The following is a 15,918-nucleotide window of genomic DNA, read 5'->3' on the forward strand; positions in this document are numbered from 1 at the left end:
ACCCCAACCGCTGCGCCACCCAGCTGGCTCTCAGCGCCGACTCTGGGGGCGCTGAATCCCACTTCCTCTTCAGGTGACCTTGTAGGAAAATGAGAGTGTGGCTTCCTGGGGTGGAGGGGGCCTGTCCTGAGAGCCCGCTGCCACTGAGCCCCTGCCTGCCATGGTCACGTGGAATACAGTTCACTGTAGCCATACCTTCTCATTTTTCAAGGGAAGTCAGAAATTCAGATTAAAAAAATTTTAAACATTGTCTCAAAATTCTAAAAAGTTCGGTGTGGGCCCAGTGAACCATATCTGTGGGCTGGATTATCCTTTGTCCAGCTGGCCGCCAGTTTACCACCTCAGTGGACCAGCATCTGAGACGTGCCACCTCAGTCTCAACGCACACTGGCTTCTTTTCCATCGAAACAGGCTTGTGCTCTCCTACCATTGAAACAGACGGTAGAATAGGATCTTCTTGTGATCTGGTTAAAGCCAAGCTTCCCATGAACCCTAGCCCCTCTGCAGAGCGGTCCCCTCGGGGGTCTCATTTCATCCTCAAGGGGCTCTGAGAGCCCGGGACCATTTCACAGGTGGAGAAACCGAGGCTCAGAGATGCATCCAAAGCCAGAGAGCAAGGAAGTGGCAGCTCTGGGATGAGCCCCTGACCATCTGTGTGGCAGGGTGGCCGGCTGTGCAGGCCCTGGAATCCATCTTTAACTTCACCACTCACTGGCTGCGAATTCTGGCCAGCTCTGTGATCGCCCCAAAGCCTCCATTTCTCTGTTTATGAAGTGGGCCTGCACACAATAGCACCCACCACCCAGGGTTCCTCTGAGGGTGGCAGGAGTTCGCCTAGCAGAGCGCCCAGTACTCAGTCACTACCCAATAAATGCACAGTTACCATTGTAATGAACTGGTTTTCTTTCCACTCTACTCCCTTACCCCCTATCATGTGAAGTCCTTTGAAAACAACAAGGACCAGGATCTAGGATTGAGGGCCAGCTCCAATTCCTTCCCTCATCCCTTCTATTGAGCAAGTCACTGCCCCCCCACCCCACTGAGACTTGGTTTCTGTGTATATAAAATGGGGGTTGTGTGCCATCAGAGGTCTTGTCACGGACCCTTGTGACACTCAGGGAGAGGACCTCGTAGGATATCACGCTGACTGAGGCTCCCCATGTCCCCACTAGAGACACCTCCCCAGCTGCAGGCTCAGCTGCATGTCAGACAGACAGGGGACTAAGTCACTCTTGCCACTTGACTGGACCCCACATGGTACCCATACCTGTGAACGGGGTCCCGGCTGCTTCCGCCGCAGCCCCATGAGCACCGTGCTAGCAGACCTGCCAGCCCACCTCTCGGAGCTGAGCCGTCCCTGCTTTGCAACCTCGTCTCCACCTACCCCTCCCCAGGGTTCTAACTCAAACACAGTCCCCAGCTTCCCTGATACAACCACAGCCTACCTGCATTTCCAGAAACCCTTGTCTTGGTCACTACTGACTGAGTCCTGTATACCAGCCTGCAAGGACATCCTGCTACCTCAGGCTGGACCCAAAGGCTCTGGCCTGAGTGCCACCATCAGTCTCCACTGTCTGTCTATACAGATTGGGACTGCCTCCTGCCTACCAGGTTGGACAGCCTCCCAGAGCTGAGTCTGTCCCGGTGCTGCTGGAACAGGGCGGGGACTCCATCTGGGCCCTTGCTGTCCAGCCCCTTCTGCAGCCATGATCCCAGCAGTGACCAGCCACCAGGAGAGGGCTCCAAGAAATAACAGTAGTGACATGCATTGGGGGTTTGCTGGAGCTAGACAAAAGTCTAAGCATTTTGTATACATTAATGCATTAACCCTTACAATGCTAAGCGGCAGGTGCTATCGTCATTCCCACTTTAGAGATTAAAAAACCACAGCCCATAGTTCTTATATAATTTAGTCAAGATTATACAGCTAGTCAATGGCAACTTCCAACCCAGCAGTGGACCTCCAGGGCCCAGACTGTTTATCTTTACACGGACAGCTAAAGAGGCTGGGCCTGGGCCTTCCAGAAAGGCGGCTATTTTGCATACACCAAGCACCTTTCAGCCCTTCAGGACTCGACCTCTGCCTGGAATCTCAAATGCCAACACCTGCCAGGAGGCCCACTCATCCTTGCGGCTGGAGCTGATCAAGGGTGCCCATCTCCGGAGGGGGATAAATCCCAGACCTTTGGACGCTCAGCCCCACAGACAGAGGATCCCGAAATCACAGGGCCCCCTGACACGAGACTTTCCTGCCACCTGCCGAGCCCGCAGTCCATGTGGCATTTGCTCTCCTCCAGCTTCATCAGAGCCATGTCTTCATCTACAGCCATGTCTCAGTGCAGCTGCAGCCCCTGGCCCCAGCAGTCTCCTGCTGACCTGTTCTAGGACCTTACAACCTCGTTAAAACGAAAATGACCAGTCAAGTCCAAAAGCACCAGGAAGCTGCCCTTCCCTCCACATAGGCGTTCTCTCCCCCTCTCTCCCTGCCACTCACCCCCCACACCCCAGGTGCCCTCACCTGTCACAATGGGGTAGGTCTGCGGCCCAGGCACGCTGCTTCCGATATCGGCAGGAGTGGGGCTGGTCAGGTTGGCCTTCATGTCGTCCAGCCCTCCAGCCAGTGAGGCCATGGCTGAATACTCAGGGGTCTGAAAGAGAAAACAAAACGGAGACACCTCAGCACCGAGACTCCAGAGCACCCCAACCAAATGCCACCGCCACGGACTGGGCTCAGCCACCTAACTAGGCTGCCGTGCCAGGGCCAAGGCCTCCAGGGGGCTCATGAACACCCAGGTGCCAAACTGACAATCCTACCCAGGAGGAGAGGTGGGCAGAATTCAGTGCAGCTTTGCAAGAATTCAAACCCAGCTCTTCCGGGGACTGCAGGCCCCCCTCGCCCAGCCCCAGCCACCAGAGACAGCCGTCCTCTTCAGTGCAGGGAGGGGGACATAACAGCTTTGTTGCCAAAAAGCTGGCAAAAAAGGTTGCTAATTCTGTGCTCTGAAACCGCAGACACAGAGTCACAGAAACAAGACGAACCGAATTTTGAGACATCAGCCAATCCAAACCCCCATTTCATAGATGGGTCAATTGAGGCCCAAGGGGAGGAGGGCTCTGCCTAGGCCAACAGGGCCAAGCCCCAGTGCAGAGGATGGGGCTCCATAACCTCTCATCCCAAATTCAATACGTCCAACACACTGACAGTCTGGCCAGTGTTTGGGAACTCCGGAAGTGTGTAAATACCTGTAGGCTAAACACTGCAATGTGCATACATGTATTTACCATGCCTGTACCAACTGCGTGCATTTGGCCCGTGAGTCATGCTCCTCCCTTTAAGCCAAGTCATGAAAGCAGAGCTTGCCATGAGTCATTTCCTTGGCATCCAAGCCCCGACCAGAATGGTTTTCAGAGAAGGCTGCAAAGATGCCACCTGGGTCTTCCCATTCAAGGACAGACTGATTTATAAGCATGAGTGACAGGTCTCTTCCTCCTACCCAACCCCTGGGCCTATTTTCAGGCAAAGCAAATGTTTGCAAACACCTAGGCCATAGAATTTAGTTGTGCACACCAAGCTCTGGCGTGGGGAGTTCCCGCCAGGACCCTGGCATCGTCAATGGAAGACACACCCCTGTTTGTCCAGAATTGTGTCCTTGGCAGACAGGGACAGGGGAGCAGGCAGTCTCCTGAAAGGAGCTGTGAGCACCTGGGTAGGATGACGAGGACTGAGCCACAGGGAGGGAAACTGGAGGGGCCACTAGGCAAGGGGCAGGCAGAGGGGACTCAGACTCAGGCACTGCTGGGGCTTTTCTCTGCAAATGAATTAGAAAGTGCTTCCTGGGCAGCTCAAAGGCCGGCCAGGGAGGATGGTGGCCGTGAGTCCTGGAGGTGCCGAGCACAGGCACAGCCCCTGAGATGCAGTCTCGCTGAGGACAGCTTGTCCAGAGCTCCCGGGGTCCTTCAGTCGCCTCCAGCAGGGGCTGATTCTGAACTGCAGAGAAGAGCACAGGCCTGAGGCCAGCCCAGGGGCCTCTGAGGGAGGACAAGATAGGGACGCACCTCCCCGACGTCAGGAATCACTATAAGGCTGCGGTAACTAAGACAGTGGGGACTGGCACAGGGACAGATAAACAGACCAATGAGACAGAAGCGAGTCCAGAAACTGACCTGTGCACCTATGGAACCCTGATATATGAGAGCGGTGACGTACAAATCAGCACAGGATGGCTCTAATAAACGGTGCAGGGTACCCATTATCCATTCAGAAACAAGAGGGGAAAGAAATCAGATCTTAACTTTACACCAGACACAAAAATCAATTCCAGGAGGATTAGAGACCTAACTGTGAGAGGCAAAAGCAGGTAGTACGGTCAGTCTGAGTGTGGCCAAATTTGGGGACAAGTCTGCCCTTCAGGGAAAGGAGACAAGCGGCACTGGGATACTCACACAGGGTTCTCGTTCACTGTAAGGACAGTAGTGGGTTCCGATCATCCTGCCTCCCTGCTCCAATGCCTCCTCCACCAGGAAGTCCTGCCTGACCACCATTTCCCCAAGAGGCAGGAGTCATGCCTTCTCCCTGTTGACCCCAACAAGTGGTGCCAGGACATAAGCTTTACAACCACGTCAAAAGTTCACGTTTATCAGTCATTTACTCTGTGAGGAGCTTGACCTGTATTGTCCCATTTAATCCTTACAATCACTTCATGCAGTAGGTTCTATGTTATCCCCACTTTACAGGCGAAGAAACTGAGAATCCTACTATAGAGGGTAAGTGGCTTGCCCAAATCACACATCTCTAGGTGCCAGAGCCAGGATTCAAACCCGGGTCCATCTGACTTTTTAGTCTTGACAATTGCCCTAATTATTGTCATACCACAGTATGCCCTGACCCATTAAAAGACATGAAATCAATTTGCTAGTACCAACATTTTAAAAAATGAAATTAGAATGGACTAGAAAATATCCAAGGGTCTCACACATAGAAAGAGTAAGTTCTGTTTGTGAATCTTGGTTTCACATAGAAGCGGTTATGTATGTACTAGCTAGAAATGAAAATATATTTCTTGCTATGGGTTACAGCCAGCAAAGTCTTCATCCCATGCCATAGGGACCTGTTGGGAGAGAGTTTCTGCCCAGACTTCATCCCGCGAACATAGAATGGGACTTGGTCATGGTGTCCGCCTCCCAGTTGGCTAAGATGAAACTTGAAAGTCAAGCTCTCCAGAAGCAATTCTTTCAGTTCATTGCTATGTGCAAAGATGGAGAAATCAAAATGCCTTTGACAAGGTTCTCCTCCTAGATGGCGTCTCCTGAAGTTTCCAGGATTCTGGGATCCCTCCTCTCTGTGTTCTCGAGTGCCCGAGAACTCGTGGAGGCCTGAGCACGGCGGCGACTTAGCGATTATTGAGCCTGTCTTGTGTGCAATATGGCACGTGAAGGCCAGACATGCTCTTTGGCCTCCATCCACAAGCCCCAAGGGAAAAGACCCATGGCCCCAAGAAGCTCTATCCAAGAGGGATAAGAACACAAGCCATGAATTTACACCAGGTGGGAAGAGGTCGGGAAAGGTTTCTTGGGGCAGGCTGTATTTAAGCTGTCTGAGCAACCCCTGACCCCCGAGGTTGAGAAGGGCTGCAGGAAGGTTCCAAGATAAGGGAACAGGAGTGACCCAGAAACAGGGCATGTGCCAACAGTTGGAGAAGGTGGGAGAGGTGAAGTTGGAAAGGTCAGTGAGTTGGGATTCTGCTGTGAGGGGCTCGCACAGCGAACATGGGGATGAAGAGAGGATGAGTGAGCCAGGCAGCATCTCAGCCCGGAGTCGGCATCCCTGAACCCTCCCCATGCCACTTCCCAGCCTTCTCCTCCCTAGACTCCAGTTTGGACAGCTGAGTCTGCAAGAGAAAGCTGCTATTTCCTACCCCACTCCCCCAAAAAGCAGAGCCATCCTGGGTTTAAGAAAATGGCCAGACAGTGGCCAGTGGAGGCGTCCTGCCTCTTAATTTCTTTGATGTCCACAGAGAAAGGCCTTTTTGTTATTTGATTTTGTTTCTGTCAACAAATCCACTATCAAAGTTTGTCCAGTCACTTCAACAGTTGAGTTTGGATCATCTTTTCAAAATGTAAAATCTTTCACTTGCATTTCACACACGGTGGAAGGTCCAAAAATCCAGGGCCCGACCACCACTGGCTGCCAAAAGGTAAAGTGAACTTCCCCAAAGAGCCACAGCTCAGGGGACAGCAGGACTTGGGGACCAGCCCTCGCTGCCCTTTCCCAGCTGTGGTGCCCACCATTACCACCTGGCAGGGCTGGCCGCAGCCCAGTCTCTCTTTTTTGGTGGGAGCCCGCACCCTTTCCTCTGCTCCGCATGAGTTGGAGGTGCTGTCTGTCGCTTAGTTTCGGCGTGTGATCATTCCCTAAATCCTCATCACTGGCTGTCCCTCTGAACTGCCTGTGGTTTTCAGGCCACTGCACTCCTCTCAGTCTCCTGGGCTCCCTGGAACTCCAGGCACTGCCCTACCTCTGCCTGGGGAGCCCATCTCACGCATTTACTGAGTGAACTCCTACCTTGTCCACAAGACCCAGCTCAAATGCCACTTCCTCCATGAAGCCACCCGGGGGGCCCCCACTGCTACAGAGAAATCATAACGTCCTTGTCTATGCTTCCCAACCAGATGAGTTTCGCACAGACCTCCATCATCCCAGCACACACAGCGTTGTCTATCTCCCTCTTAGTTGCCTGGAAAGTATGGAACATGAATCATCCCCAAGTGCTGTTGAATGAATGAAAGTATAGTCCATCAGCATGACATTAGCCGCGACCTTCAAAACTTAACTGGGGCGTACTTCCATGACAGCTCCAAGTGACACACTAACCTTCTGCCTCTACTTCTCATCAAGCCACGGGACCAGAAGACAATGTCCCTTGTAGAGCATTAGTGAAAGCCCCAGGAGAAGTGTCTTCTCTGGTCTGTGGTGGAACGTCAGGCATTCAACCCCGGTTAGAGGCAGCGAAGAAAACAGCCATACAAAGAAATGTTTTTAACCCCTGGAGACACGGCCATTAGAATATTCAAATTCCATGTCAATCCTTCCTATAATTCATTACCAGGAAAAACTTTTTTGTCTTGATGAATGGTTGATTTGTCTCTGATTGAACAAGAGGAACATTGGAAACTGCTACATATCCCACTTTTGCTTTGGCTGCCAGGAAGCTCAGTCGAATTCAGTGCTCCGTTGCCACAACTACATCTTTGCTGACACCTGGGGCAATGGCCTTCCCTTTTCTTCTATGTAATTTCTTAACTTTTTTTCCACCTTAACTAACTTAGATACCTGTGGTTGTTTATTTTGCAAGACAACTCAAGTCCTTTGTGAAAGCAGAGACTTGGAAACGTGGAAAGAATGACAGAAAAAGAAAGAGGAAGACAGATCAGAAGACAGAATGAAAAGAGAGACGGCATGATCGGTGCCTTTTTCTGGTTATAGAAAGCCAAGGGCTTGAACAGTGGGGTGCAGAGGCCCTAGGAATGCACACAGGCACGCAGGTGTGTGTTGGTGCACCCAAGCAACAGCCCCCTTCTCCCCACCCCTGGCCACTGACAGTCACAGGCAATACCTGTGCTCCGTATTCCTCTGAGCTCTTGGAGTTCTTTCTTAGGATGTCATTTTGGGCTTTTGCTCCCTTCCCATCGGGGTCCCTGTTGCTGTCCTTGACTGTGACCCAGGAAGAGAAACTGAGGTCAGTAATTCACAGACGACCCACTCCAATGCAACCAATCGGAATCAAACTTCTCTGCCTACTGCCACAGATTCCTGTGAGACCTGCAGGTTAAGAACCCCACGCCCTCCTCAAGGACACCACGCTCTAAATGCCTGAGCCAGCAGGATACTCGGGGTCATCTTTCCCAACCAGGGGAAACTGAGGAACAGGGGCAGGGGGAATGGACTTCCTTAGCTCATTTTTGTGTGTTGCATTTAGATCCTTTGACCCCATGGTGGAAAGAACAGTAGACCAGGAGTGGTAACAAGGGGTCCTTGCCTCCGCTCCAACTCTTTGTCACCTGTGTGACCTCCGGCAAGCCAGCTGAGCTCTCTGAGCCTCATTTTCCTCATTAATAAAATGAGATTAAAGTCTCGCCCCTCGATGCCTGCTGCCAGGGTGATAGTGAGCATCTGAAGGAGACAGAAGGTAGCGCTTTGGAAACTAAGCAGCATTAAGGGTTAAGGAATCCTAGAAGGCACTCAAGGAGGCACGTGCCCCAGGAAAGTGTGTGCTGGGTGTCATGTGGGTCCCTAGGAGATTACCTGGAAAAGGACTGCCTGGGGCTGCACCAAGTACTGTCTCCTCAGCACGGGGCACCACTGCCATAGCATGGAGGAGAGAAGAAACACAGACACGTGAGAAGAAGGGCAGCACGGAGAGGGGCGCATGGGGGGCAAGGCTGCAGGGCTGGCTGCCTCGGGCGGCCACCTTGGGCCACGAGGCTTCCCCACCACCTACTGAGCTCCTTCAAGCTCACTGCTGGGCCTCAGGTGGCCTCGGGAGCCGGGCCAGAGCCAGGCCAACCACTCCCATCCTGAGGGACCAGGCACCTGCCTACCTACACACCTACCCAGAGGAGGATGAAAGCTGGAGTGTGACAGACATGTCCTCAGGGCCTGGCCTGATGACCTGAGACTGGGGAGGCACAGCAGTCTGGATGCCTGAGGCAGCCAGGGAGTGACAGGGCTCTGTGGGCAGGTCTTCCCCCTCCCTGACCTCCGCCTCCCCATCTGTCTGAGGACTTGCACCTGATCTCTAAGTCGCCTGCCACCCCTGATGCTCTCGGCCTCTACAGCTGGCCTCGCAGCAAAGCAGAGATTCCCTCTGGAGCAGATGAATACCAAGGCACGAAAAGAGAGCTGGAGGAGGTCTCACAGGTTAGAGAAGACCCAGAGACACATCCATCAGTTACAACGTGGACCCTGATTCCAGCAAACAAACTGGAAAAAATACAAATGTAAAAAATATATGTTATGGTATAGCCCTGGCTGGTGTGGCTCACTGGACTGAGTGCCGGCCTGCAAACCAAAGGGTCTCTGGTTCAATTCCCAGTCACGCGTCACATGCCTGGGTTGCAGGCCAGGTCCCCAGCAGGGGGCACGTGAACAGTAACCACACATTGATGTTTCTCTCCCTCTCTGTCTCCTTCCTTTCCCCTCTCTCTAAAAATAAATAAGTATAATCTTTAAACAACATATTATGGTATAATGAAGCATTTGGAAATATAAACATTGATCAGGTATTCAATGACATTACAGAATTTGCTAACTTGTGAGGTGCAATCATGGCAGCATGGTCCTGCTTTTTAAGGCCTCCTCCTGTCAAGAGCCATTCCGAAATATGATCAGATGAATTGCTCTGAGGTCTGGAGGTGGCTTCACAGCAAAGGGGGTGACCAGAATGCAGGCTATCTATGCAACGGAATACTAGTCAACAGTAAAAAGGAACAAGGCACTGAGGCAAGTTGCGTCAGGGATGAACCGCAAGAGCATGCTAAGTGAAAGGAGCCGGATGTAAACAGGATGTCCACACTGGAAAATCTGCAGACAGGAAGCCGGGCAGGGGTGGGCTGCCGCTGGGTGGGGGCAGGGCTCCACTCTACATCCACACGAGGGGTCTTCATGGAGCAATGGAACCGTTCGAACACTAGACCGTGGAGCTGGTGTTGCTGTAGGTCACTAAAAATCCCCGGCCAGGGTGCTTCAAATGAGTGAATTTTATGGTATAAAAACTGTACTTCAATAAAGCTGTTGAAAATAAAGTGGAGTGTGGGCAGCGCAGGAGTGTCGACAATTCAAGACTGGGGTGAGTCGATAATCGCTGGATCTGGGTGAGGGTGCTCAGCAGGCAAGTACACTATTCCATCTGCCTTTGAAATCCTCCATAATGAAAGTCCAAAAACTCAAACAGCATGCATCTGACTCACGGCATCATGCGCCAGTGCCCATCAGCTCTCCCACAAGCACCTGTGGAATAACGAGAGGACCCAAGAGTCTGAGGACAGCCAGGCATTTGCTCTTTTCAAGGCCGTTATCCCTCCATCTTCAGGGACTCAATGGTTCCAGACACAAGAAGCATCAGGTCTCTCGTCTGCCTAGCACTCTCTAGCCTGCAAAGCCCTTGCAGGGCCATGAGATCCTTGGGAGCCCTGGAGTGAAGGCAGACACAGAGGCAGGGCTCAGGGAGGGGTGCCTAGGTGTGCCGACCCCGAGCTCAGTGCCAGGCCACTGCACCAGAGGTGAATCTGGAGAAGTCTTCACTACCAGCCCGGAGGGGAAAGCTCACCAAGGGCGGGAGGCTGGCACGTCCTCTGTGGAGCTCCCTGGCCACAGACCGAATGCCACTCCTCCAGCTAGAGAGAGAGCTCTGAATCTGAAGGAAGAAGGAGGAAGTTCCCACGCTTTTCAGGCGTGGGTACACAAAAACTGCACCTGCAAAGCACAGGTTAGGGAACAGTTCTGTCTTGATTACAATGGGTCATACTGATTGGCAAGGAGCCTGGAGACCTGGGCAGACGCCACCCCTCTCTAGGCCTCGGTGACACCGTCTGTCAAATGAGGGAGATGGACCAGAAGTGTCAGGGCCCTTCTTGTTCGGAGGCCTCACTGGGGGCTGTGCCCTGTCCAGGTGGGGACCCCTCCATGTGGGATGGGTTTCTGCCTGACATGGCTGAGGCCGTCTTAGACTACGCTCTGTGGCTGGTGAAGATGTTGCCTGTGTTACCCAGGCCCCTGAATCCAGGCTCCTGCAGCCATTAGGGGAGGAGTGGGCTGAGGAAGCCCAGCAACCCTGGGGCCAGGAGGAAAGGGGTCACGTCTGACACGGCCAAGTTCATGCTCTATGGAGCTAGGCCAGGGACCTCACATTTTGGTCTCCTGTTCTCATTTGTAGCAAGGGGATATATGGTCTACCTCACCAAGGCATGGGAAGGCACAGAGGGGCAGATAAGGATGTTAAGTCTCCATTTTTTGAGTTCTTGGGGCCGGACATATAAATAAACACTTTTAAAATGCTGAAAAGGGCAATAGGAGGGATCCTATGGTGATGAAGCTGCTCGGTATCTTGAGCCTACCACCACCAATACCCAGTGTGAACTTGTACTATAATTTTGCCGGATGTCATCATTGGGGGAAACTGGATAAGAGTATACAGGTCCCTCTGTATTATTTCTTACAACCTCATTTGAATCTACAAAGATCTCAAAGTGAAATTTAATTTTTTAAAAGAATAAAAATCAAAAGAACAAAGTTTTAGCATTCCACTCCCTCCCATAAAACCTAATAAAGATTAATTAAACTTAAATCAAAATGTTTGCTGAATGGAGGGACTATGATGTTTGCAAAAGTACTCCATAATCTACGAAGCGCTGCTGTTAGTATTAACTGGCCATGGGGTTGGGGGGACTGCTAAAGATATTGAATGTCCTCCCACTTCCAGGAAGCCTTCCCTGATTTCCTCTCCTCTGTGTACCTAGAACACCTAAGTGGACACATCTCTACCAATGCACTTAGCATTCTACATTGTACACTTAGTTGTTTAGGGCCCCATCCCCCAACTTGAGTATGAACTTCATGAGGATGGGGCTGTGCCTCCCTCGTCTTTGTGACAGCCACTCCTGGCTCAGTGCCCAGCACTGAACAGATATGACATAAATGCCTGTGGAATCAAATGAACTGGGACAGGTACGATGGTCCGGCTTTGCCAACAGCACCAGAGGTGCGTTCCAGGGTCACTGAGAGGATAAGCAATATCAAGGTGGTGTGGAACAGCAAGGGAAGCCCAAGAGAGGAGACTGAAATCACTGTGTGGTTTCTGTGTAGCAAAAAATTTTCCAGCATTGACTAAATAGGAGCCCCCACCCCAGTGCACCCTTGTATTCATCTGAAAGGACCATATGTGTCAAAGACATGACCTCTACTCATTTGGCTGCCCAGACTTGCACATGCCTGGGTCACACGGTTTACAGTGGAATCGAGGGGCTTCCTGGAAGAGATTTGCGAAGTTTACAGCCTGCCAGACGCCCTTCCAGCACAGCCCCAGGCACGCTCCCAGGTGGTGCGGAACAGCAGGGGAAGCCCAAGAGAGGAGACTGAAATCACTGTGTGGTTTCTGTGTAGCAAAAAATTTTCCAGCATTGACTAAATAGGAGCCCCCACCCCAGTGCACCCTACCGCCCCCCCCACCCCGGCCACTAAGAAAATCTTAGTGAGCCCTAATCTCAGAGTCCGGAGGAGCTCAGGGGTTATGGAGGCCAATCTTTACATAAGATTGCTTGAATCCCACCATTGACAGGGAACTCATTATTTCCTGAGGCAGCCTCTCGGTGTCCACACAGCTCTGGCCGTGAGATAGCACTAACTCTGCCTCTTTAGGTCTCTGCGAGTTAGCCTCGGGGGTGCTCTCTGGGATCCGGTCCTAACAAAGGTCCTCCCAAGCCACAGATGTCGGTGCTGTCCCCACCGGAATCCCATGCAAGGGTCTCAGTCCTCAGTCCCTCCCCCCTGCACTCCCTCCCTGGGGCATAAAAAGCTTGCTTCTGCTTTTCTTGCAGCCTCATCACCTGGCTGACTCCTGCTGTTCTCACGGTTAACGCAGAGCTCACTACAACTTCATTAGAAATGGAAAGTGATTTTGCATATGATTTTTTTAAGCGGTCATTTTCTCCCAGCCCTAAGCAACATGCTATTTGCAAACCAGAACCTTCTGTACTTATAAACCGTCCCTCGCTCCTTACGGTCGTTTGCTAATGTTGGCGTGAGGCACACAGGCCCCAGTCCAAACCCCAATCTGATTTTCCCGCTTCAGCGTAGATCTACTCTACTTCCAGACACCGCCTTCTACTTGAACCACACTGTACACACACCCTTCCCTGTGCCCCTCCATGCAAAGCCTTTGCTTGCCGTCTTCCCAGCCTCGACCCAGTCTAAATCCTTGTCCAGTCCAAATATCATCTCTTCCTGGATACTTTCCTAAGTCAGTCTCTTTGGTTTAAATAAAGCGGTTTTTTTTCTTTAAATTCCCATGACATTTTCCCTACTCTTTGTTTAGAACATTTTCCCATGCTACTTTACTCCAGTCGCTGGGCACCGCATCTGCCCTCCCTCTGAGCTGGGGAGGCTCCTGTGGGCACTATCACCGCCCGGTGCTGGCTCCCCGCCAGCAGGCCTGGGCAGGACCCATGGGACTGAGGCTGGGCTGGGGACAGAGGGAAGGAGTGAAGGACTCCAGGGCCACCCTGAACCTTGAGAAAACTGCAAAAGGAGCAGGAAGAGAATGCGGCCCTGGGCCCAGATCACTGCATTTGTCTTCTCAAACACAGGAGAAGAAATGCCAAGGCTAGGAGCACTAAGTTCCTCTTCTGGTTGATAAGAGCCGGGATCGCCACGGCTCCTGAATAAAAAGATGATGCAGTGGGGGGAAGTCGTGTGGTGGGAGGGAGTGGACTCCCTGACTGGGAGCTCGCGGTCTGCTCAGGCTCTGCCCGCTTGTGTGGTGAGCGGGTCTGCTCAGGCTCTGCCCGCTTGTGTGGTGTACAGACCCTGACGTGCAGAAGAGAGGGAGTCCCAAACCAAAGCTCTGTCCTGGGCAGCCAGATTCCACAGGCTCCTTCCAGGTGGTGCATGGTGTGGCCTGGCCGTCCCAATCTGCTGCAGGGCGAGAATGGTTAAAACTGATTTTTAACCATTCCTTTTCCTTTCTCATACATGCAATATGTTAGATGTGACCTCCCAGTTTTGTTTCCTTCACCTCTCTCCCACAAATCAAACCGCAGATAATGTAAACCTGCTGGCTGGAAAGAGACTTCACACAAATAAACAAAAAAAAAGCTCTCAAGGCAAAGGCAGAGAAGTTCGCATCTCCCCAGGCAACCTTCTCCACCTCCTCTGCCTACTCCAACAAAACAGCCTGTGTCTAACCGACTGTCCTGGGAAGCCCTGAAATATCTCATTTTTATTTCCAGGAGAGAAAGAGATTTGATCCCCCAGTAAAAGAAAAGTTCAGTGATAACAGTAAGCTGGAAAAACCCAAGCAGACTTCTCCTCGCCACCCGTGTCAGGCTCACAAAGAGAAAAACTCGTACCATCCGACATGGTTGGGAGAGTTTAATCCAAAGCAGTGCTAATTAATATCTCCGGCTTTCCAGAGGCCAGTGCCACATACAGCTGCAAGGGCAACAAGGCTGTTCTCCCTCCAATTTTATGGGAAGAACATTTTCATTACAAAGCCTCCTCTCTCAGCCAGATTAGCCTGGAGAAGGGAGCGGACGACCCATATATCAGAACTCCTTCTCTCCCCATTAATTTTATTATTTATATCCCATTTTTAAAGTTTATTGGTGCAACTCCCGGTGCACCTGGCCAGAAGCCCTTCCGACAAGCCGTGGCACCTTCCCCTGTCCCCTCCAGTGTTTGCACTGGTCCACAGGATGAGGTCTCAACTTTCTGAAATTTGCTTGGAGAGAGAGCTGACTCAGGTGGAGTTTTCTGCCTCCCTGACACACATGCACACCATTTTTTTTAACAAATGTTGAAGGTTCTAAACTTACTCATTTGTGAAATAAGCATAGTCCCCCTATTTAGCATGAGCGCTGGGTGATCCCTAGAGACCCCCTAAATCCTGGGGGTTACCCTGCATGCCTCCGCCCAAATCAAGTGTCCCCCAGCTGCTCCAGCAGAGTTGACCCATTTTGAACCCAAACTGCCAGACCAAGGGCAGGCCTGGCGGGACCACGAGTCCTACCATTCTATTCTGAAACCTCACGTGTTCAACGCTGTCTCTTTGCAGTCTCCTAAAGGGACCCCAAATCCAATCTAAACGTCTCGAATTTACCTGTTTGCCTTTTATACATATAAATAGCTGCATTTCCATTCTCTCTTTGTTTCTCATTTTCATTTGGTTCTAATATCTGCATGTAAATGTTGGAAAATAGCATCTGTAATTGGAGATTATGAAGTATGGCCAGCTCCTGACAGGCCGCTAAGGAAGATGGATTATCCTCATTTTTCTGTAAATTTTGTCAATTTTGGAATTCATAAGCTATCAACACTGATCAAAATGGGACTTCACAGCTGTGTCAAAAAAAAAGAGAGAGAGAGAGAGCAGAAGATAGAGAGGAGAGATGGGGAACGAGAGCACAGGCTGGCGGCTGTGCACAGGGGCCGGTGGGGGGGGGCCAGGGTGTAGGTGCAGCAGATCGCATGCCCAGCGTCATCAGCCGCCACCCCTCTTCGCTGTGCCCTCTGCTCCAGCCCGGCAGCTCCCTCAGTGTGGGCCCCCCGGGGCGCAGGCTGGGACTGCCCAGTCCCCTGACTAAATCAGATAGCTGGATCACACCCCTGGGCGGCCGGAAATCCTCCAAGACACCCACTCAAACGCAAGACTTAATTTATTGCCGGGTGCTGCCTTCCTTATTTATCCAGAGGCTCCCTCAGCGCAGGCCTCCGAGATGTCCTCCTCCTTGCAGACCCTCACAGCGCACTTGAGGCAATTGTGTTGGTCTCTCTCTCTCAATTTCCCCATTACTGGGAGTAAGTACTGTTGGGACTCTGTAATAGCCCAACTGCAGCCCATATCAATAACAGATGAGGTTTAATCGTCCAACACAAAAATTATTTAGGCGCAGTAAGGACATTCAATGTCATTTGCATAATGGCATTTCTATCGCACCCACCTAACCCGTCTTGCATAAACAAGGCCTTAGGACCATAAATAATAATAAATCATGACGTCTGCACGCCTCTTGCGGTAATAGGAACTAGTCTTTGTGGAAATTATTTCAGTGGGAAATGGGCACTGTAATTTTAAAGACATGTGGCATGGTAAGGCACAGTAAATCACGCAGATGGAGGTTCCCCGGGGGGCAGCCTCGAGCCCCCGG

General features: G+C 51.6%; 1 protein-coding gene across 3 annotated transcripts in view; it reads right to left on the reverse strand.

Annotated features, from left to right (window-relative positions):
• The window catches only part of PAX5 (paired box 5), a 163,411-nt gene that overhangs the window by 64,214 nt on the left and 83,279 nt on the right, over positions 1-15,918 (reverse strand). For all 3 annotated transcript variants that reach the window (XM_037035852.1, XM_037035853.1, XM_037035851.1), the window contains exon 7: positions 2,519-2,648. In XM_037035852.1, the coding sequence (XP_036891747.1) occupies positions 2,519-2,648 (130 nt within the window). The remainder of the gene's footprint in view (positions 1-2,518; positions 2,649-15,918) is intronic.

The sequence above is a fragment of the Sturnira hondurensis genome, unplaced genomic scaffold (genome assembly GCF_014824575.4).
Source record: "Sturnira hondurensis isolate 20B ecotype Veracruz unplaced genomic scaffold, ASM1482457v3 Scaffold0022566, whole genome shotgun sequence".
Classification (NCBI taxonomy): domain Eukaryota; kingdom Metazoa; phylum Chordata; class Mammalia; order Chiroptera; family Phyllostomidae; genus Sturnira; species Sturnira hondurensis.